Source organism: Salvelinus namaycush, chromosome 10 (assembly GCF_016432855.1).
Source record: "Salvelinus namaycush isolate Seneca chromosome 10, SaNama_1.0, whole genome shotgun sequence".
NCBI classification, from domain to species: Eukaryota; Metazoa; Chordata; class Actinopteri; order Salmoniformes; family Salmonidae; genus Salvelinus; species Salvelinus namaycush.
Window position 1 is genome coordinate 46320348 of NC_052316.1, and position 23103 is coordinate 46343450.

General features: G+C 45.2%; 1 protein-coding gene across 4 annotated transcripts in view; it reads left to right on the forward strand.

Annotated features, from left to right (window-relative positions):
* The window catches only part of farp2 (FERM, RhoGEF and pleckstrin domain protein 2), an 88862-nt gene that overhangs the window by 13183 nt on the left and 52576 nt on the right, over window positions 1–23103 (forward strand). For all 4 annotated transcript variants that reach the window (XM_039003015.1, XM_039003013.1, XM_039003012.1 and 1 more), the window contains exons 3-7: window positions 17641–17745; window positions 20161–20203; window positions 20288–20366; window positions 21123–21220; window positions 21531–21645. In XM_039003015.1, coding sequence (XP_038858943.1) covers window positions 17641–17745; window positions 20161–20203; window positions 20288–20366; window positions 21123–21220; window positions 21531–21645 — 440 coding nt within the window. The remainder of the gene's footprint in view (window positions 1–17640; window positions 17746–20160; window positions 20204–20287; window positions 20367–21122; window positions 21221–21530; window positions 21646–23103) is intronic.

The window sequence follows — 23103 nt, forward strand, 5'->3', positions numbered from 1 at the left end:
AATTGCAGTGTTTGATGTTTCAAATTGCTGTGCCCTTCAACAAACTGCCATCCTCTACAAAATCCAACCAGGGCTACAAATCCAACCAGGTCTCTGATGCTTTGATGTTCTGAGTACTGCCTCTGGTCTGGTCCACAGCTGCAGGTAGCTGGCGTGGTCAATGTCAGCACAGTCACACATTAGCCTGTATGGTTCTTGTCCAGGGCTCCAGGCCCCTCCTACACCTAGAGCAACAGGAGAAAGCCCATCCTTGTGGTGTCTGGCCAGGGAGGCAGGGAACACAGGGTTCTTTTATCCAGCCAGCCCCAGCCTGCCCCTCTTTGCTGGCCTTCTCCACTTCTCAGCTCACTACTCCAACTCACCATGCAAGCAGGGGGTGAAGGGGTGGGCTATGGAACCAAGCGGTGTGAGAATGCGGGACTGGAGAGGGATGGAAGGGACAGGGAGGTGGGGTAGACAGGGCTAGCTCAGCATGCGGGACAGGGAGGTGGGGGAGGTGGCGTAGGCAGGGCTAGCTCAGCATGAGGGACAGGAAGGTGGGGTAGACAGGGCTAGCTCAGCATGGGGGACAGGGAGGAGGGGGAGGTGGGGTAGACAGGGCTAGCTCAGCATGGGGGACAGGGAGGAGGGGGAGGTGGGGTAGACAGGGCTAGCTTGGCATGAGGGACAGGGAGGTGGGGTAGGCAGGGAGCTGAGGTAGACAGGGCAAGCTCCGCATTAGCAAACAAGTACATAAATAGTGAGGTTGACAACCAAGTGGGGGACACAGAGGGGGAGGAGAGGGAGGGGCAGCCTGTGGTGTTTAAAGACCAGTTGTGTCTGAGTTTGGGGCCCTAGAGGAAGGGGGGAGGGGATGAATTTGAGTGAAGCTGCTTAGAGAAGCCCCACAGGAATTGTTGCCAAGGAATTTCAACTGATCATTTAAATTTTTAACCCGTTCAGTGACTAGTCTCAGCCAGGAGAGGCTGTTCCAGTATTGATTTCATGAGTTTCTTGTTTTGTGAAACCAGCAGATGTTTATTTAGGACATGCAGTATGTGTTGGTAGAAAGTGGAGCTCATAGTATATAAAAGCATGTATTGTGAGTCAAATGAAGATTCTGCTTGAGTTGTTTAATTAATCTGCTTTTTTTTTTTTTTAATTTTTATTTGAGTTCAGTTCACCCATGTTTTGCTTAATCATGAACTGCTGAAGGGTGACGCAATCGAAGCTCTGAATTTTATGGAACCTTCCCCTGGCATGACAAGCCTCAAGGCATGTGCATGCTTGACATGTGGTTTTTAGAACAGGGATATCACAATGTCAGGATTAAAGGGATACTTTGGGATTTGGGGTAATTTCCTAATTGCCCAGAGTCAGACGAACTCATGGATACCTCCTCCCCATCCCCCACTTTGTACTCTTAAGTATATATTATATCATAATTTGATTATAACGTTAGTAGTTTTGAAAAACTATACATTACTAAAAACTATTTTCTCCGAACTATGCATTTCATTCATCCGCTGTGACGGTGGGCGCAAGGATAACCTGTGCATGAGTGTCAACACAGCTGACTTGCTGAGACATCGGGACAGCGGCAGTTATGGACGTGTTTGCTAGATATCAAGTAAGCTAAGTGTGGGAAGAGGACATCAACAGACTGCCATTGCTCGGCCAAAGCAATATTTTTTACTTCGCAGCTGTGACTGTGAAGATTGTTTACACTGCTGGAAGTATTTTCAAGCTATTAGCTAGCTTACGTTAGCAAGTATCTAGCTAGTCCACGAAGCTAAGTGTGATGAGACTTGTCACATTGACGGACAACAATCACTTGTCCAATATATAGAATATGGTTTGTGGGTGTGCTGTAAACTTGAAATAACAAACCCAAAGTAGTGGTCGGCTATAATCGTTCACAAACTTCCATTGAATGATCCAGACCGATTTTAAACTATGGCTAGTTTCCCTGACTATAGATAACACTCCTCAAGAGTTAGTAACATTAGCTAGTTTCCGCTGGTATTTTATTTGTTTTTACCGGGGGACTATAAGAAGATGGAACTGACGAGTGATAAGAAGAGACTTTTTCCTGAGGGATACAGCGGTCCCACCAGTGGCATTTTACGCACATCGAACAAAGCGGAGTGAGGTAAGTGTTACGATTATCTAACATCTGATCGATTTTAATAGTAGCTAGCTGTTCTCATGATAATGTGATAGGCTGTCCATGTCATCTGCAGCATCTGTGTGAATGCCCTCCTCTCAAAGACAAAGAATAGCTGAGTACAACTGTTAGGTTCTTATTTTTCAGAGTAAATAACCCACGGACACTAGAGAAGCTTTTAACCAAGTTTAAACCCAGTCTCTTTCATTTCCTATCGTTCATTTACTATCTCAATGATCAAAGTTTAGACGATTCCAACAAAACGAGTAGAACTCAACTGTGCTGTCGTTATAATTCCAAATTGAGTGGTGCCATTATTTTCATCTGTATTCAAGTACATTCCAACTACAATTTCCACATGCTTGAGAAACTAATAAATTGGCTTGACTTTATACACGGAGTGTACAAAACTTTCAATGACATGAACTGACCAGGTGAATGGCGCCGGAGGGGATGGCTGACATTTTACGTGCTCCTAACCAACTGTGCTATTTTTTTGTTTTTTGTTGTTGTTGGGTTTTATTTTTTAAACTTATTTTGTACTTTTTGTGCTGCTACTGTCTGTTATGACTGAATAAGTTCTGGACATCAGAACAGCGATTACTCACCTCGAACTGGATTAATCATTTTTCTTTAACGAGTCCGACGAGAAGGATATAATGCTTTCTAGGGAACGGGCCCAAATCCCCGTCATTTGCGTGAAGAAAAGATGGAGAAAAAGGAGGCGGAGGTCGGGTTGCCTTGTGAGAATTTGGTAGGCGAGTGAGTAAACCTCCACCGCCATCCATTCTATTGGCCAACGTGCAATCATTGGAAAATAAAATACATAACCTACGATCAAGATTATACTACCAACGGGGACATTAACTGTAATATCTTATGCTTCACCGAGTTGTGGCTGAACAACGATGCGGATAATATTGAGCAAGTGGGATTTTCCATGCACCAGCAGGACAGAGAAGCTACGTCTGGTAAGTCTGGTAAGACAAGAGGCTTACCAGACATGTCTATTTTTCAACCGCTGGTGCGCGATGTCTATATTAAAGAAGTCTCGAGGTATTGCTCGCCTGAGGTAGTGTGATCTACAGTTTATAATAAGGTACTCTATCTACCAGGAGAGTTCTCATCTATATCATTCAAGGTAGTCTATTTACCACCACAAACCAATGCTGGCACAGACCGCACTCAACCAGCTGTATAAGGCCATAAGCAAACAAGACAATGATCATCCAGAAGTGGCACTCCTAGTGGCCGGGGACTTTAATGCAGGAAGCTTCAATCGGTTTTACCTCATTTCTAGCAGCATGTCACATGTGCAAACAGAGGGAAAAAAACTCTGGACCACCTTTACTCCACACACAGAGATGCGTACAAAGCTCTCCCTCGCCCTCCATTTGGCAAATCTGACCATATTTCTATCCTCTTGATTCCTGCTTACATGCATAAACTAAAGCAGGAAGTACCAGTGACTCTCTCAATATGGAAGTGGTCAGATGACGGGGATGCTACGCTACAGGACTATTTTGCTAGCACAGACTGGAATATGTTCCGGGATTCATCAAATGGCATTAAGGAGTATACCACCTCAATCATCGGCTTCATCAATAAGTGCATCGACGATGTCGTCCCCACAGTGACCGTGCGTACATATCCCAACCAGAAGCCATGGATTACAGGCAACATCTGCATCGAGCTAATGTCTAGAGCTGCCGCTTTCAAGGTGCTGGACGCTAATCCGGACGCTAATAAGAAATCCCGCTATGCCCTCAGACGAGCCATCAAACAAGCAAAGCATCAATACAGGATTAAGATTGAATCCTATAACACCAGCTCTGACACTCGTCGGATGTGGCATGGCTTAAACTATTATGGACTACAAAGGGAAACCCAGCCTCGAGCTGCCCAGTGACGCGAGCCTACCAGACGAGCTACATGCCTTGTTTATGCTCGCTTCGAGGCAAGCAACACTGAAGCATGCACGAGAGCACTAGCTGTTTTGGATGACCGTGTCATCACTCTCTCGGTAGCCAATGTGAGCAAGACCTTTAAACTGGTCAACAGTCACAAAGCCACTGGGCCAGATGGATTACCAGGACGTGTACTCAGAGCATGCGCGGACCAACTGGCAAGTGTCTTCACTGACATTTTCAACCTCTCCCTGACCGTGTCTGTAATACCTACATGTTTCAAGCAGACCACCATAGTCCCTGTGCCCAAGGAAGCGAAGGTAACCTGCCTAAATGATTACCGCCCCGTAGCACTCACGTCAGTAGCCATGAAGTGCTTTGAAAGGCTGGTCATGGCTCACATCAACAGCATCCTCCCGGATACCCTAGACCCACTCCAATTCGCATACCGATCCACAGATGATGCAATCTCTATTGCATTCCACACTGCCCTTTCCCACCTGGACAAAAGGACCACTTATGTGAGAATGCTGCTCATTGACTACAGCTCAGCGTTCAACATCATATTTCCCACAAAGCTCCTCACTAAGCTAAGGACCCTAGGACTAAACACCTCCCTCTGCAACTGGATCCTAGACTTCCTGACGGGCTGCCCCCAAGTGGTGAAGGTAGGGATCAACACATCCGCCACGCTAATCCTCAACACAGGGGCCCCTCAGTCCCCTCCAGTACTCCTTGTTCACCCACGACTGCGTGGCCAAAAACCTCCAACACCATCAAGTTTGCTGACGACACAAATGGTAGGCCTGATCACCGACAACAATGAGACAGCCTATAGAGAGGAGGTCAGAGACCTGGCAGTGTGGTGCCAGGGCAACAACCTCTCCCTCAATGTGAACAAGACAAAGGAGCTGATCGTGGACTACAGGAAAAGTTGGGCCGAACAGGCCCCCATTGACGGGGCTGTAGTGGAGCGGGTCAAGAGTTTCCAGTTCCTTGGTGTCCACATCACCAACGAACTATCATGGTCCAAACACACCAAGACAGTCGTGAAGAGGCCATGACAACACCGTTTCCCCTCAGGAGACTGAAAAGGTTTGGCATGGGTCCCCAGATCCTCAAAGTTCTACAACTGCACCACCGGTTGCATCACCGCCTGGTATAGTACCTGCTCGGCATCTGACCATAAGGCGCTACAGAGGGTGGTGCGTACAGCCCAGTACATTACTAGGGCCAAGCTTCCTGCCATCCAGGACCTATATACTATGTGGTGTCAGAGGAAAGCCCCCAAAATTGTCTGACTCCAGCCACTCTAGTCATAGACAGTTTTCTCTGCTCCCGCACGGCAAGCGGTACCGGAGTGCGAAGTCGAAGACCAAAAGGCTCCTCAACAGTTTGTACCCCCAAACCATAAGACTGCTGAACAATTAATCAAATGGCCGCCGGATTATTTACATTGCCGCCACCCCCAAATTAGTTTTTACACTGCTGCTAATCGCCGTTTATTATCTATGCATAGTCACTTCATCCCTACCTACATGTACAAATGACCTCGACTAATCTGTATATCAAATGTACCCCCGCACATTGACTCTGTACCGGTACCACCCTGTATATAGCCTCCACATTGACTCTGTACCGGTACCCCCTGTATATAGCCTCCACATTGACTCTGTACCGGTACCCCCTGTATATAGCCTCCACATTGACTCTGTACCGGTACCCCCTGTATATAGCCTCCACATTGACTCTGTACCGGTACCCCCTGTATATAGCCTCCACATTGACTCTGTACCGGTACCACCCTGTATATAGCCTCCACATTGACTCTGTACCGGTACCCCCTGTATATAGCCTCCACATTGACTCTGTACCGGTACCCCCTGTATATAGCCTCCACATTGACTCTGTACCGGTACCACCCTGTATATAGCCTCCACATTGACTCTGTACCGGTACCACCCTGTATATAGCCTCCACATTGACTCTGTACCGGTACCCCCTGTATATAGCCTCCACATTGACTCTGTACCGGTACCCCCTGTATATAGCCTCCACATTGACTCTGTACCGGTACCCCCTGTATATAGCCTCCACATTGACTCTGTACCGTAACACCCTGTATATAGCCTCCACATTGACTCTGTACCGGTACCCCCTGTATATAGCCTCCACATTGACTCTGTACCGGTACCCCCTGTATATAGCCTCCACATTGACTCTGTACCGGTACCCCCTGTATATAGCCTCCACATTGACTCTGTACCGGTACCACCCTGTATATAGCCTCCACATTGACTCTGTACCGGTACCACCCTATATATAGCCTCCACATTGACTCTGTACCGGTACCCCCTGTATATAGCCTCCACATTGACTCTGTACCGTAACACCCTGTATATAGCCTCCACATTGACTCTGTACCGTAACACCCTGTATATAGCCTCCACATTGACTCTGTACCGGTACCCCCTGTATATAGCCTCCACATTGACTCTGTACCGTAACACCCTGTATATAGCCTCCACATTGACTCTGTACCGTAACACCCTGTATATAGCCTCCACATTGACTCTGTACCGGTACCCCCTGTATATAGCCTCCACATTGACTCTGTACCGGTACCACCCTGTATATAGCCTCCACATTGACTCTGTACCGGTACCCCCTGTATATAGCTTCGTTATTGTTATTTTATTGTGCTGTTTATTTATTATTTTTAGTTTATTTGGTAAATATTTTCTTAATTCTTTCTTGAACTGCATTGTTGGTTAAGAGCTTGTAAGTAAGCATTCCACGGTAAGGTCTACACATTGACTCTGTACCGGTACCCCCTGTATATAGCCTCCACATGTTGGTTAAGAGCTTGTAAGTAAGCATTCCACGGTAAGGTCTACACATTGACTCTGTACCGGTACCCCCTGTATATAGCCTCCACATGTTGGTTAAGGGCTTGTAAGTAAGCATTCCACGGTAAGGTCTACACATTCGGCACATGTGACAGTTTGATTTGAATCCAGGTAAAAGCTATGATCCCTTATTGATGATGTCAGCTGTTAAATCCACGTCAATCTGTGTAGATGAAGGGGAGGAGACCGGTTAAAAAAGGATTTTAAAGCCTCGAGACATGGATTGTGTATGTGTGCCATTCAGTGAATGTGAATTGGCAAGGCGAGATATTTGAGTGCCTTCGAATGGCGTATGGTAGTAGGTGCCAGGCGCACCGGTTAAGAACTGCAAGGCTGGTGCATTTTATTTTATTTTTCACGCTCAACAGTTTCCCCTTGTGTATCAAGAATGGTGCGCCACCCCAAAGGACATCCAGCCAACTTGACACAACTGTGGGAAGCATTGTAGTCAACATGGGTCAGCATTCCTGTGGAACGCTTTCGACACCTTGTCCATGCCCCGACGAATTGAGGCTGTTCTGAGGGGAATAGGAGACGTGCCTGCTGTGGACAGACCACAAGGAATTGCCTCAACCGTTGCTGGTAAATTCTTTGGGGGATGGTGATGGTTCTCTTTTCAACTGTACTCAGAGGCACCCTTCTCCCCCTAGTTTGGGGCCTGACTATATCCACTGCACTAATCACTACACTAATGCAATGTAGAAAACCAAAAAGAGTCCCGTCTGTTCCTTCTATATGTGCTGTATGTGATGTCCTTAGATTATATTCACTGGTTTCTTCTCTTTCCTCATTTGAGCCACTCTAAGATTCAATGTTGTTTACCCAAAACAGTGGATTGCGTGGTCAGCATATCAGCCCACCACTCAAAGATTTAGGAATGACCTGATGGAGAGCGCCTTGCTTGGACTAATACTGGGAGCCCAAATACTGTGGAAGAGGCGGTCATCTGGCTGCCAATGTTACCCCCCCGTCCCCGTCCCAAAAACCCAGCAAGGAGGTCTGCAGTGACGTGGTTCAAGGACTCTTGGGGGGGCTATTCTGACACCCCCCAACTCACCCACTATCCATGGACATGGCCCTACTACCTAATACGAACACTCATGTAACATCAGTCGTTAGCTTCTGGTTATTATCACACTGTAGCAGTTTTTTTTAGCATACCCACTTTGTGCTGTCTAGTGTATATTTCACCTGTTATTGTGGTGAGTTGTGTGAGTGCCTTGTCTATACTGTCTATGGTACATTTACGGGCATCGATAATGTAAAAATAAATGATTGTCTTTTCCGGTTCATGGATGGTCGTGTTATTACATACTGTAGCTCTATGCTGTGTTTTTATTGGCTTTTACCAATTTGTTATATTGACCTTCAGTATTCACATGTTGCGGATCTAATTGATGTATCTCATACAATACACTGTCAAGTGGCATACTGTAATGAATCACTAGTAGCAGTGTGACGTACTGTAATGATTCACTAGTAGCAGTGTGGCGTACTGTAATGATTCACTAGTAGCAGTGTGGCATACTGTAATGAATCACTAGTAGCAGTGTGGCATACTGTAATGAATCACTAGTAGCAGTGTGGCATACTGTAATGAATCACTAGTAGCAGTGTGGCATACTGTAATGAATCACTAGTAGCAGTGTGGCATACTGTAATGAATCACTAGTAGCAGTGTGGCATACTGTAATGAATCACTAGTAGCAGTGTGGCATACTGTAATGAATCACTAGTAGCAGTGTGGCATACTGTAATGAATCACTAGTAGCATACTGTAATGAATCACTAGTAGCAGTGTGGCGAACTGTAATGAATCACTAGTAGCAGTGTGGAGTACTGTAATGAATCACTAGTAGCATACTGTAATGAATCACTAGTAGCATACTGTAATGAATCACTAGTAGCAGTGTGGCGTACTGTAATGATTCACTAGTAGCAGTGTGGTGTACTGTAATGAATCACTAGTAGCAGTGTGGCGTACTGTAATGATTCACTAGTAGCAGTGGCATACTGTAATGAATCACTAGTAGCAGTGTGGCATACTGTAATGAATCACTAGTAGCAGTGTTGCATACTGTAATGAATCACTAGTAGCATACTGTAATGAATCACTAGTAGCAGTGTGGCATACTGTAATGAATCACTAGTAGCATACTGTAATGAATCACTAGTAGCAGTGTGGCATACTGTAATGAATCACTAGTAGCATACTGTAATGATACACTAGTGGCAGTGGGGCATACTGTAATGATTCACTAGTAGCAGTGTGGCATACTGTAATGATTCACTAGTGGCAGTGTGGCATACTGTAATGATTCACTAGTAGCAGTGTGGCGTACTGTAATGATTTCAATAGTAGCAGTGGCATACTGTAATGATTCACTAGTAGCAGTGTGGCATACTGTAAGGAATCACTAGTAGCAGTGTGACGTACTGTAATGAATCACTAGTAGCATACTGTAATGAATCACTAGTAGCATACTGTAATGAATCACTAGTAGCATACTGTAATGAATCACTAGTAGCAGTGTGGCGTACTGTAATGAATCACTAGTAGCAGTGTGGCGTACTGTAATGATTCACTAGTAGCAGTGTGGTGTACTGTAATGAATCACTAGTAGCAGTGTGGCGTACTGTAATGATTCACTAGTAGCAGTGGCATACTGTAATGAATCACTAGTAGCAGTGTGGCATACTGTAATGAATCACTAGTAGCAGTGTTGCATACTGTAATGAATCACTAGTAGCAGTGTGGCATACTGTAATGAATCACTAGTAGCATACTGTAATGAATCACTAGTAGCAGTGTGGCATACTGTAATGAATCACTAGTAGCATACTGTAATGAATCACTAGTAGCATACTGTAATGATACACTAGTGGCAGTGGGGCATACTGTAATGATTCACTAGTAGCAGTGTGGCATACTGTAATGATTCACTAGTGGCAGTGTGGCATACTGTAATGATTCACTAGTAGCAGTGTGGCGTACTGTAATGATTTCAATAGTAGCAGTGGCATACTGTAATGATTCACTAGTAGCAGTGTGGCATACTGTAAGGAATCACTAGTAGCAGTGTGACGTACTGTAATGATACACTAGTAGCAGTGTGGCATACTGTAATGAATCACTAGTAGCAGTGTGGCATACTGTAATGAATCACTAGCAGTGTGGCGTACTGTAATGAATCACTAGTAGCATACTGTAATGAATCACTAGTAGCATACTGTAATGAATCACTAGTAGCATACTGTAATGAATCACTAGTAGCATACTGTAAGGAATCACTAGTAGCATACTGTAATGAATCACTAGTAGCATACTGTAATGAATCACTAGTAGCATACTGTAATGATACACTAGTAGCATACTGTAATGATACACTAGTAGCAGTGGGGCATACTGTAATGAATCACTAGTGGCATACTGTAATGAATCACTAGTGGCAGTGGGGCATACTGTAATGAATCACTAGTAGTAGATGGTAACGTCTCTAATGGTATTTATTACAGTGATGTCTGGCTATGAAGCCAAGTCATCGTAGTGTAATTACAACAGGCCCATCCTCTGCCTCCTTGAATCGCATGTAGACTCCTGTCGGCGAGAGGGATATTAGTGGTGAATGGCACAAACAACACATGAAGGCAAGACTCTTCTGTTCCCTCGTCCTTGTCGATCTCCCTTCACTGCCCACTCCAACACCAGTCTTGATGCAAACATCTGTTCTCAATCAATACAGGCTGGTTATTTGTGAGTAGCTAGATACTATTTGATCGGAGTGCAATTATAAAACAAATGATCAATTTATCTTTTATTTGCTACTGTGTTCTGGGACAAGCAGGAATGCCACTTATTCAATAGACAGCTGTCTATTCGGTGGAGCCGGTATGGACTGCTTCTTGCAGTTTATATTGGTAACATGGACGAATGCGTTGAACTCCAGGATTGATGAGCGGACAAAAGTCCTCTGGGATTGTTAGTCTCTGGCTGCGCTGCTTTCTTCACTGTAGATATCAAGCCCCCCGATCGATGGCAGTCACAAGTCCCACTCTGTGCAGCACGAACACATGTTGTTTTTCATGGGTTGCCAGTTCCCACAGATGCACCATCACTCCCCCTCCCAGACCTGGCTCTCCGCCACTGCTCCTGGTAGCTCGTCTACCGGCTCCTCTGATTCAGCCTCCCTCCGTGCTCGTTAATTCCGACTCGAATAAATATATCTCTGAATAAAAATTGTATTTTACCTCAGTCCGACATGACTTTAATAAATTTATGATGATTTACAAATAATAAACAAACAAGCTACTAGAGTATCAACAGCTGGATGCCTTCTGGGAGTTTTGTTTACAAAACCATACCAAGTCTCGCAGGAAGAGAGTGCAGGCAGAACCCAAAGTAGTCCCTAGATGAGGAAGTTGCTCAATCTCCTTTCTTACGATTATCAGTAAAAAAATAGTAATTTATATTTTATAAATTAGTTATGTATCGCTTTGTAACAGAAGTAGTTAGGTCAGTGGTTAGGTCAGGGGTTAGGTCAGTAGTTAGGTCGGGGTTTCCCAAAGGGGTGGGCATTTCGTTTTTTTGCCCTAAAACTACACAGCTGATTTCATATCACCTAATCATCAATCTTTTGTTCATTTGAATCAGCTGTGTAGTGATAGAACCAAAAGGTAGACCCCTTGGGGTCCTGAGGAGCCTCACATTTGTGTGAGACGGTATCATTCCATGTAGTAATATTTGGGGAGGCCAGCAGAGTGGAACAGAAGGGTTAGGGAAGGCAGGCAGGTAAATCTAATCTCTTCCCCTGATCCTGATTAGCGCTAGCTAGCTAACCATCCCTCTTATCTGCTGACAAATACACTCTCTCTAGTTAGCTAACCATCCCTCTGTTATCAGCTGACAAATACACTCTCTCTAGCTAGCTAACCACCCCTCTGTTATCAGCTGACAAATACACTCTCTCTAGCTAGCTAACCACCCCTCTGTTATCAGCTGACAAATACACTCTCTCTAGCTAGCTAACCACCCCTCTGTTATCGTCTGACAGTTTTTGGCCAGCTGGTCATATACGTAGGGATAGGGCGGTTCCCACCCACAGCTGGTATAGGTACTATTTACAGTCTGTTTAGGCCTACAGCAAACACTGTTGATTAGTATTGGGCTCCTTCCTCAATAGATTAGGTGAGATTTGACATTTTGTAACCCTCCCTTTTTAATTGGTCACCCGGCTGCAGGGAATGTAGGTGTTTTAGACCCCCTTAATAAAGGGGAATATAGTGCTGTAGTTGACAACTTGAACATCAGGCTTAAAAAGCAAAACTCCTCAGATTGCAATTATTTAATGAATTATAAAGGACAGTTTGGAGACTTCCTGTAGTGAAAGTGGCCACACGATCTTGTTGCTTAAAGCTGTGTTTTTAGTGATGTGCAGTTCACAAACGATTCTTTCATTTGGTACAACTCTTTTGACTGACTCAAGTCGTGCTGAGTTTGTTTGTGAGTGACTCGTTCATTTTAGTCATTTGTTTTGACCTGCTGGCCGCAGTGAAGTCCTACAGCAGGATTAATACTCTCCTCCGGCTCAGCGGCTCCAGAGACAAGCTCCAACCAACAACTGTCTGTCATATAGCCGTGCAGGAAAACAGATCATGCTGCAGGCAGCGTAGACGAAAAAGACATGTTTGGAAATGGTCATTGATCGTGTAACGGATGTGAAATGGCTAGCTAGTTAGCGGTGGTGCGCGCTAATAGCGTTTCAATCGGTTACGTCACTCGCTTTGAGACCTTGAAGTAGTGGTTCCCCTTGCTCTGCAAGGGCCGCGGCTTTTGTGGAGCGATGGGTAACGCCGCTTCGTGGGTGACTGTTGTTGATGTGTGCAGAGGGTCCCTGGTTTGCGCCCGGGTCGGGGCGAGGGGACGGTCTAAAGTTATACTGTTACAATCGCATGGTGCAAGAATGAATGCAATTAATTGAATGTTGTGGACACAACTTTGTAGAAACAAAACAACTCTGCTCAACACACTCAATGAATATTTTTGGGGGGGGGGTTCGGCAGTTCACAAATTATATTGTGCTCATCACTAGTGACGGGGGGAAAAAATCTATACATTCACATCGCAATATTATTTTGGGATATTTTGACGATTTTGTAAATTTTATTTTTACTAGGTAGCATTAGCTAGCGCTAGTCAGCTGTACCTCAGCCAAAATTCATATTTGTCATCCTATTGCTTGTAATCCATCTAATTAAAAAATTGTGAGTCAACGTGTGTTCAGTACTTATGTTTCCATGACTGATCAAAACTCATGTTCTCATGGCTCTCTCGTCCCTCTGCAGCAGACATGGTGAGCAATATGTTTGAGACGTCAAATCACAATACGTATAGAATCGTGCGAATCAAAATACGTATTGGTATCGGCGTCGCGGTACTCTGTCGCGAGGTCCCTGTCAATGCCCAGCCCTACTTATCACCTTCGCGACAGTCAAGCAATGCGTTCCGGCGAGAGGCGGTCACAATCTAGTCCGCGGTTGTGGGCCCCGACTAGACCTCGTTTCAAATGTATCAAGATATCATCCGGATTTGTTAGGCTAGCAATCGACGTAGTTTTAAAGCACACATTTTTACAAGTCTCAATCACAAATGACCGCTCCAATAACATGTAAACGAGAGGCTTATAGAAAAATTACTATTTTTCAAATTTTCAGTTCAGCGGTAGAGGGTCCTGTGTCAAACATCTGAGTTAGTAAAAACTCCCCATAACTAGTGTGTTTTTGTGGGAAAAATCTCAGACTAATATTAGGAGCTAGACAATGGCTCCTCCCACTGAGGCAGATACAACAAGGCCCAACACAACCCTGCTAGTACGAGGTGATTTTTAAAACAAGCCATTCTGTTTTGTGTGTAAACTCAAGTGCCCAGAGAGGTGCTCTAATTGTTGTTGCTCAATGCCAACACATTCTCGGTTTTGGAAATGTGTTTTGAGTGTAAATTCTCCTGTGAAGTATTGTATTCACCTTGCTTCTCCCTCAAGCTGGATTCTTCTAAACCGTTTTCAGGCTCTTTCACATGGCTCTCTGCTTGTCTATAAGGAATGTGTTTTTAAGGCCAAGATTAGAAATACATCTAGACCTATGAGAAAGCTGTCTGATCATACCAACTGGTCAGACATTACGTTAGATATGAGGTGTTTGGCACAGCAGGAATGTAGGTGGAGGTGTGTGTGCGTGCGTACACAGCTGCTGCACTGGGCCCTTTTTTTTTGTTTTCAAACTAGACGCTGTGTACAAAGGTAAACAGTGGGCTACCTTTTCCTTCCTCAAGACGTCTGGGAGCAATTTTAAGCAGTGGACAAATGTCACCTCTGACACTGGCTGTGTCCTAAATGGCACCTATTTCCTATATAGTGCACTGTGTTTGATCAGAGCCATATGGGCCTTGGTCAAAAGTGAATAAGTGCCATTTGGGGATACCTCCTCCTGACTACCTCCCACTTGTGATGGTGGGAGATGGTGCTGAGTGTCCCAGGCAGCCGGAGGAAGAGGAGACAAGAGGATTTAAATTTATAAGCTTTTCTCTTCCTCTTTATCATCTTTAGTGTTCCTTTTTTTTTTAGAAGGTTTATGATTAACACGATGTCGGATTCTGGAAACCTTCTCTTCCTTCTCCTCACATTTATTAAAGTGGGTAACGAAAGGCTTGTTTTGAATAGGGTTAACGTTAAATCAACTCCCGGTCGACGGTTACGAAGTCAAATGTCCCATTTTTTTTTTTTTTTTTAATTACGTAGTCTTTTATATAATGATATAGTGTATCACACAGGCTTTGTACATCTGGCAGCCATTTTTAAACAAACGTTATAAGAATGATCCTGAATCTGTCTGCGTGTGTATTAGACAATATCAACCCCAAAGAAAGGCCTTAGTGGCGCTCCGGTCTCCTTTTCACCTCCCATTTAGCACCTGATTTCCTTAACAAAAGGCACATCTCAACAGGTGGTCCAGGTAAGTCATGACACGGCGGTGTGTGTGTGTGTGTGGGGGGGGGGGGGGGGGGGGCTTTCCTCTTTGTTTGTTATTGCTCCTCTATTGTTCCTCAAGCAAGGGGGAGGCTGATGACAACACGGATTCCCATCAGACCACGTCCTTGAATGTCCTACTCCTTGAAGTTGTCTTTAAAAACAAAAATACAACTATTTTGCTGAAAACACATTTTTTTCGCCCCTTTAGTGCTGGAGTGTCAAACTCATTCCATGAAGGGCCTTGTGTCTGCTGGTGTTTGTTTTCTCCTTTCAATTAAGACCTAGACAACCAGGTGAGGGGAGTTAATTTACTAATCAGTGACCTTAATTCCTCAATTACGTACAAGGGAGGAGCGAAAACCAGCAGACACCCGCCCCTCTGTGCAACGAGTTTGAGGTACTTTACTGTATTACTACTTGGGATATTGCTTTTCAACAGGAACAGTTCAAAAATCACTGGAGGACGTATTTTTTAAGGCCACTTACATTATCTCCCTAGTCTTTGTGGAAACGGAGAGATGTAATGGTAGTGTTGCCAATGCAAACCAGACCTTTTTATAAGGTTTTTAAAAATACAATTTTAAATTACAACCAGATGTCTCACACTGTAATTTTCTATGGAAGTCACGGGTTAGGATTCCAAACCCAAACTGCAGTGTGTTCCTCGTTAGGGTTGGCCGGGAACCAGATTTTCATACCTTCATACCATTCCTGCTCAAAATACCCCAGTATACACGGTATACCGCTGAAGTCTATTCCTGGTTCATAGTAATTAGTGCAGCACTTAGTGAAAACAAACCCAACAGCATTACAAAGGTAAACTGAAGGACGGGAGAGTTTCTTTCCATTCCCCTCCATGTGAATGTACAGTACTCGGTTCAGGTCCAGTGAAGGGCCTGTTTAGTTAGGTTGTGCATTCTTAGAAGAGAAAGAATCACCAATCCTGTTATTTGTTGACACACACAACTCAAGCGAACGACTTCCCATGGCCAGCGGCCACTGGTATTGCTATCAGACAGCCAGCCCATTGGTACTGCTATCAGACAGCCAGGCCATTGGTACTGCTATCTGACAGCCAGGCCATTGGTACTGCTATCAGACAGCCAGACCATCAGGCCATTGGTACTGCTATCTGACAGCCAGGCCATTGGTACTGCTATCTGACAGCCAGGCCATTGGTACTGCTATCTGACAGCCAGGCCATTGGTACTGCTATCTGACAGCCAGACCATCAGGCCATTGGTACTGCTATCTGACAGCCAGACCATCAGGCCATTGGTACTGCTATCTGACAGCCAGACCATCAGGCCATTGGTACTGCTATCAGACAGCCAGGCCATTGGTACTGCTATCTGACAGCCAGGCCATTGGTACTGCTATCTGACAGCCAGGCCATTGGTACTGCTATCTGACAGCCAGGCCATTGGTACTGCTATCTGACAGCCAGGCCATTGGTACTGCTATCTGACAGCCAGGCCATTGGTACTGCTATCTGACAGCCAGGCCATTGGTACTGCTATCTGACAGCCAGGCCATTGGTACTGCTATCTGACAGCCAGGCCATTGGTACTGCTATCTGACAGCCAGGCCATTGGTACTGCTATCTGACAGCCAGGCCATTGGTACTGCTATCTGACAGCCAGGCCATTGGTACTGCTATCTGACAGCCAGGCCATTGGTACTGCTATCTGACAGCCAGGCCATTGGTACTGCTATCTGACAGCCAGGCCATTGGTACTGCTATCTGACAGCCAGGCCATTGGTACTGCTATCTGACAGCCAGGCCATTGGTACTGCTATCTGACAGCCAGGCCATTGGTACTGCTATCTGACAGCCAGGCCATTGGTACTGCTATCTGACAGCCAGGCCATTGGTACTGCTATCTGACAGCCAGGCCATTGGTACTGCTATCTGACAGCCAGGCCATTGGTACTGCTATCTGACAGCCAGGCCATTGGTACTGCTATCTGACAGCCAGGCCATTGGTACTGCTATCTGACAGCCAGGCCATTGGTACTGCTATCTGACAGCCAGGCCATTGGTACTGCTATCTGACAGCCAGGCCATTGGTACTGCTATCTGACAGCCAGGCCATTGGTACTGCTATCTGACAGCCAGGCCATTGGTACTGCTATCTGACAGCCAGGCCATTGGTACTGCTATCTGACAGCCAGGCCATTGGTACTGCTATCTGACAGCCAGGCCATTGGTACTGCTATCTGACAGCCAGGCCATTGGTACTGCTATCTGACAGCCAGGCCATTGGTACTGCTATCTGACAGCCAGGCCATTGGTACTGCTATCTGACAGCCAGGCCATTGGTACTGCTATCTGACACTCACCTTAGCTGTGTTCTAAAGCCTTATAACAGACTGACTCAAATGCAAATTACATTATGTAACCTGAATGACTCCCTTTGTCATATTCAGACAGACTAAATTACCTTGATTGACTTGTGTGTTAAGTTATGAGTGCAGGTTAGTTATTGGAGAGCCACTAGACATTGAATTTATTTAATCACTGACTTGTGAACAATTGACCAGTATTTGTGTTCAGACAAGGTGCTGTAAATCTAGACAGGGATAGTCTGCATTGTTCATGTCATAAAATATTTGTTCTCACAGAAAGTGGTGACGTTCTCTGTCTCCTGCAGTCCAGAGCTGACGGACAGACTCTTCTCTCTGATGTGTTCCGGAGGAGCAACCTAAGGGAGAGCGATTACTTTGGCCTAGAGTTCCAGAACATGCAGATGAGCTGGGTAGGTACTCCACTAACTATGACTTGTTCTTGAACTTGATGAATGAGATCACTGAGAAATAAGCCGTTTTGATTATTATCTACAGAAGGCAAGGTCTTAGAGGATCCTTGGAGTTTTAAAAGACGGTATTTTCTCAGCTCTTTGTGAGACGCAGAGTTGGTGAACGGATGATCTCCGCATGTGTGGTTCCCACCGTGAAGCATGGAGGAGGAGGTGTGATGGTGTGGGGTTGCTTTGCTGGTGACACTGTCTGTGATTCATTTATAATTCAAGGCACACTTAACCAGCATGGCTACAACAGCATTCTGCAGCGATATGCCATCCCAACTGGTTTGCGCTTAGTGGGACTATCATTTGTTTTCATCAGGACAATGACCCAACACACCTCCAGGCTGTGTAAGGGCTATTTGACCAAGAAGGAGAGTGTTTTAGTGCTGCATCAGATGACCCGACCTCAACTCAATTGAGATGGTTTGGGATGTCGGACTGCAGTGAAGGAAAAGCAGCCAACAAGTGCTCAGCATATGTAGCAACTCCTTCAAAACTGTTGGATAAGCATTCCCGGTGAAGCTGGTTAAGAGAATGCCAAGAGTGTGCAAAGCTGTCATCATGGAAAAGGGTGGCTATTTGAAGAATCTCAAATAATATAATATATTTTGATTTAAAAACGTTTTTGGTTACTAAATGATTCCATATGTGTTATTTCGTAGTTTTGATGTCTTCACTATTATTCTACAATGTAAAAAATAAAGCAAAACCCTTGAATGAGTAGGTGTGTCCAAACCTTTGACTGGTACTGTACATAAAAATGGACCGGATGTGGTGTATAAAAAAAACCTGTCTAAAGGAATCTCGAACACATGGGAGACCGTTAGATGTATGAAAAGGAATCTCGGACACATGGGAGACCGTTAGATGTATGAAAAGGAATCTCGGACACATGGGAGACCGTTAGATGTATGAAAAGGAATCTCGGACACATGGGAGACCGTTAGATGTATGAAAAGGAATCTCGGACACATGGGAGACCGTTAGATGTATGAAAAGGAATCTCGGACACATGGGAGACCGTTAGGATGGCTTGTTCAAAGAGGACAGACGCAGGGACGTTGTCAGATGCCTGCGAGGTTCACTGGATCCATCCTGTGGTCTGTCCAGGGGAGGTCGGCGGTTCAGTCGGATCACAGTTAAGGAAATCTAAAAGCCAACTTCTTAATAAAAAAAACCTTCTCACCCTTTACACACCTTTTCTGACCTGCTGTCAGATGTGTGAAAGGAGTATTGTCACGGAGAAGTGCACTCAATCTGAATCGATAACACCAGGACGAAGATGTTCTGTAGAAACAAGAAACAGTAGAGATGGATACACCATAGTTTAGACCAGGGATGGGCAACTTTGATGGGGATGGGGGCCACAAAGTCATCATGAATGGCTGTAGTGGCTCGTGGGTCTACGTACCCGCATCCATACCACCCCCCGCGAGCAAAAACATTTCAACGGCCCCCGCCTCGTGACCGTGAAGAGAAACAATTTAAGTTTTAAAGTACATTTCTTGCAATTTTACACATTTTGCTATAGGGTGGAGGCAACTGTTTGCAACGGGCCCCACCCTGGTTGGTAATTTGAGCATGATTACTACAAGTTTAGATAGCTGGCCGCTAGACTCATTTACCAATCTAAAAAAAAATGTGCGGACATGGGCTAGTTAAGTGACTCAGTGACATAACGAGAAAAACTGGTGATGCACAACCACATTTATTTTAAATTGTACGTTCTACTATTCTAACTCTCAACAATAAATTGAGACCCCGACAGAGTTTGTGTGTGTGCGTGTACACACAAAAAGGGGGCTGCCATTTGCCCATCCCTGGTTTAGACCTTCCACCATTTGAAAGTGATCTTTGAACTGGAATGCTTTCCTATATGTTGCTGATAACCTTTGACCTTAGTGAAGAAAGGACATCCCGGGTGGCTGTTGTCTTAACGACACTGGACTCCTGCTGTCCTGTGTCCTTTATATAGAGAGGAGCTGAGGACTGCTATAGAGGTGTGAACTGTGTAGGAATAGAAGGTGCTTTCCTCTCTCCATCAGGCCCCAGATGTGATGAGGGGAGAGAGGTGGAGGGGTGGGGGGAGCAGGGCCTCCGCAATGTGGCTATGGAGCCAACCCTCAAATACCCCGCCCCTTAACTGTCACTCGCCGCGTCCACCACTGTCGCCAAGGCAGCCATCTACATAGCTGTGGTCCCATCACGCCTGAATTATGACTGTTGGACAGTACTTTCTCTTGGACCCACTAGGCCACAAACAGAGCAGAGAGGAAGGACTATATTTCCTAAGCTCTAAAGCATTCCTTTTTAAATGATAATTAAGGCTCATCGTAATTTTAAACTTTATTATTATATTTTTTTCAGGTTTGGTTGGAACCCACGAAGCTCGTAGTGAAACAAGTGAAGAGTAAGTTCACACAGACATGGAGCATTTCTTACAGAACTGGACTTATTGTGAGGTGTAGTTTTAACGTCTGTTTGTTTGTTTCAGGACCCATGAACACCCTCTTCAGGCTGTCAGTGAAGTTCTTTCCTCCTGACCCTGGTCAGCTGCAGGAAGAGTACACTAGGTCTGATTGTCCCTCACGCTCTCTCTGCGTCTCAAATGGCACTTTTATTTAGTGTACTACTTGTGGTCAAAAGTAGTGCACTCTAAAGGGAATAGGGTACCATTTGGGTCAAAAGTAGTGCACTATATAGGGAATGGGGTACCATTTGGGTCAAAAGTAGTGCACTATATCTGGAATAGGGTGCCATTTGGGTCAAAAGTAGTGCACTATATCTGGAATAGGGTGCCATTTGGGTCAAAAGTAGTGCACTATATCTGGAATAGGGTGCCATTTGGGTCAAAAGTAGTGCACTATATAGGGAATAGGGTATAATTTGGGTCAAAAGTAGTGCACTATATAGGGAATAGGGTGCCATTTGATACACATCCTCTGTGCCATAGTCGCAATAAACATGAACAGGACAGCTGTCATACGCTTTTAATTGTTCAGTCATTATTTTGAAAAAGCTGATGACACTGCCTCACTGACGAGCTTAACCGGGCGTTTTAATATTATTATTATAGAGACCGATGACCACATGTACACTATTAACTAAAGTCCTGACTGTGTTTTACACATGTGCATCACTATTTTCCACTAATACACTGTAACTGTTTCACTGAAGTCCTGCCTTTGTTTCCTTCCCAAAGTACCTGTTGGCCCTAGATATGGAAACACAATGTCTCTAGTACACCAGGGTGTATACATCAGTGTAACACACTGGTGTCCATATTGAAAAGCAGCGTAAACTAAAACCCTGTGTGTGTGTTTCCCCAGGTACCTGTTCTCCCTGCAGATGAAGCGAGACCTGCTAGAGGGCAAGTTGAGCTGTACAGAGAACACAGCCTCCCTGCTGGCCTCACACCTCCTTCAGTGTATGTCTGATGATACAGGCTCTTTTCGTCTAGTGTAGTAGATAAATGATAACGCTTTATTTTGAAGAGCACATACACGTGTACAGTATGTACTGATGATGAATGTGTTATGAAGTCTGTCCCTAAAGGCTACCCTTCCAATAGTGTTACCAAATAAACAACCATTATAGCTGCATTACATACACATTATATTGACAATGGATAAATCTGATTTTAATTACCTTTTTTAGTAGCGTTATTAACATGGTGCTATGTTGCTGCATTATAACACTGCCCCCCCCCCCACCCCCTCCCTCTCCTCCAATCACAGCGGAGATAGGGGACTATGACGACGTGGCGGACAGGGACTTCCTGAAGCTGAACAAGCTGCTGCCCAATCAGGAGAGGATACAGGAGAGGATCATGGAACTGCACCACAGACACCTGTGAGTCGCTATGTCCTTCTCTCCTCTCCTCTCACCCAGTTAAACTAAGATCACCTCTGTCCTAGCCTGGTCCCCGACCTGTTTTGTACTGTACAACCAACTCCTATGGCTATCTGCATGACAATGATTATAGGAGTTGGCAAGACGACACAAACAGCCTAGACCCAGATCCAACTCTGTACTGCAAGACGACACAAACAGCCTAGACCCAGATCCAACTCTGTACTGCAAGACGACACAAACAGCCTAGACCCAGATCCAACTCTGTACTGCAAGACGACACAAACAGCCTAGACCCAGATCCAACTCTGTACTGCAAGACGACACAAACAGCCTAGACCCAGATCCAACTCTGTACTGCAAGACGACACAAACAGCCTAGACCCAGATCCAACTCTGTACTGCAAGACGACACAAACAGCCTAGACCCAGATCCAACTCTGTACTGCGTACTCAGTCCGTGTTCATTTCGCTCCTTGCCATTGGCAGTCCGATTTCCACGTTGTACTGACTACAGATATATTTCTTGTCACTTTTTCCAATGTTTCGAGAGGACATGAAGTTTAACTTCAACACTTTACAACATGAATGAATTTCCTCCTTGAAGCAGTAGTTTGAAAACGTCTTCATCTCTCTACGTCATGAGTTACAGGTTTCTTCTAACAGTTACCATGCCAGTACTCCCCAGTAACCTCAGCCAGTGTCTTATCCGTCTATGTCCTAAATGGCACCCTCATCATATCACGTGTTTAGCAGATGTTATAGTGGGTGTAGTGAAATGCTTGTGTTCCTAGCTCCAACAGTGCAGTAATATCTAGCAATTCTCAACAATACACACAAACCTAAAAGTATAAGAATGGAATTAAGGAATATATAAATATTAGGATGAGTAATGTGGCATTGACTAGAATACAGTAGAATAGAATACAGTATATACATATGAGTAAGGCAAAATATGTAAACATTATTAGTGGCCAGTGTTCCGTTATTGGGCTGGCCGGGGTTCCGTTATTGGGCTGGCCGGGGTTCCGTCATTGGGGTGGCCGGGGTTCCGTCATTGGGGTGGCCGGGGTTCCGTCATTGGGGTGGCCGGGGTTCCGTCATTGGGGTGGCCGGGGTTCCGTCATTGGGGTGGCCGGGGTTCCGTCATTGGGGTGGCCGGGGTTCCGTCATTGGGGTGGCCCGGGGTTCCGTCATTGGGGTGGCCCGGGGTTCCGTTATTGGGGTGGCCGGGGTTCCGTTATTGGGGTGGCCCGGGGTTCCGTTATTGGAGTGGCCGGGGTTCCGTTATTGGAGTGGCCGGGGTTCCGTTATTGGAGTGGCCAGTGATTCCATGTCTATGTATATAGGGCAGCAGCCTCTAAGGTGCAGGGTTACATAACTGGGTGGAAGCCGCCTAGTGATGGCTATTTAACAGTCTGATGGCCTTGAGATAGAAGCTGTTTTTTTGTCTCTCGG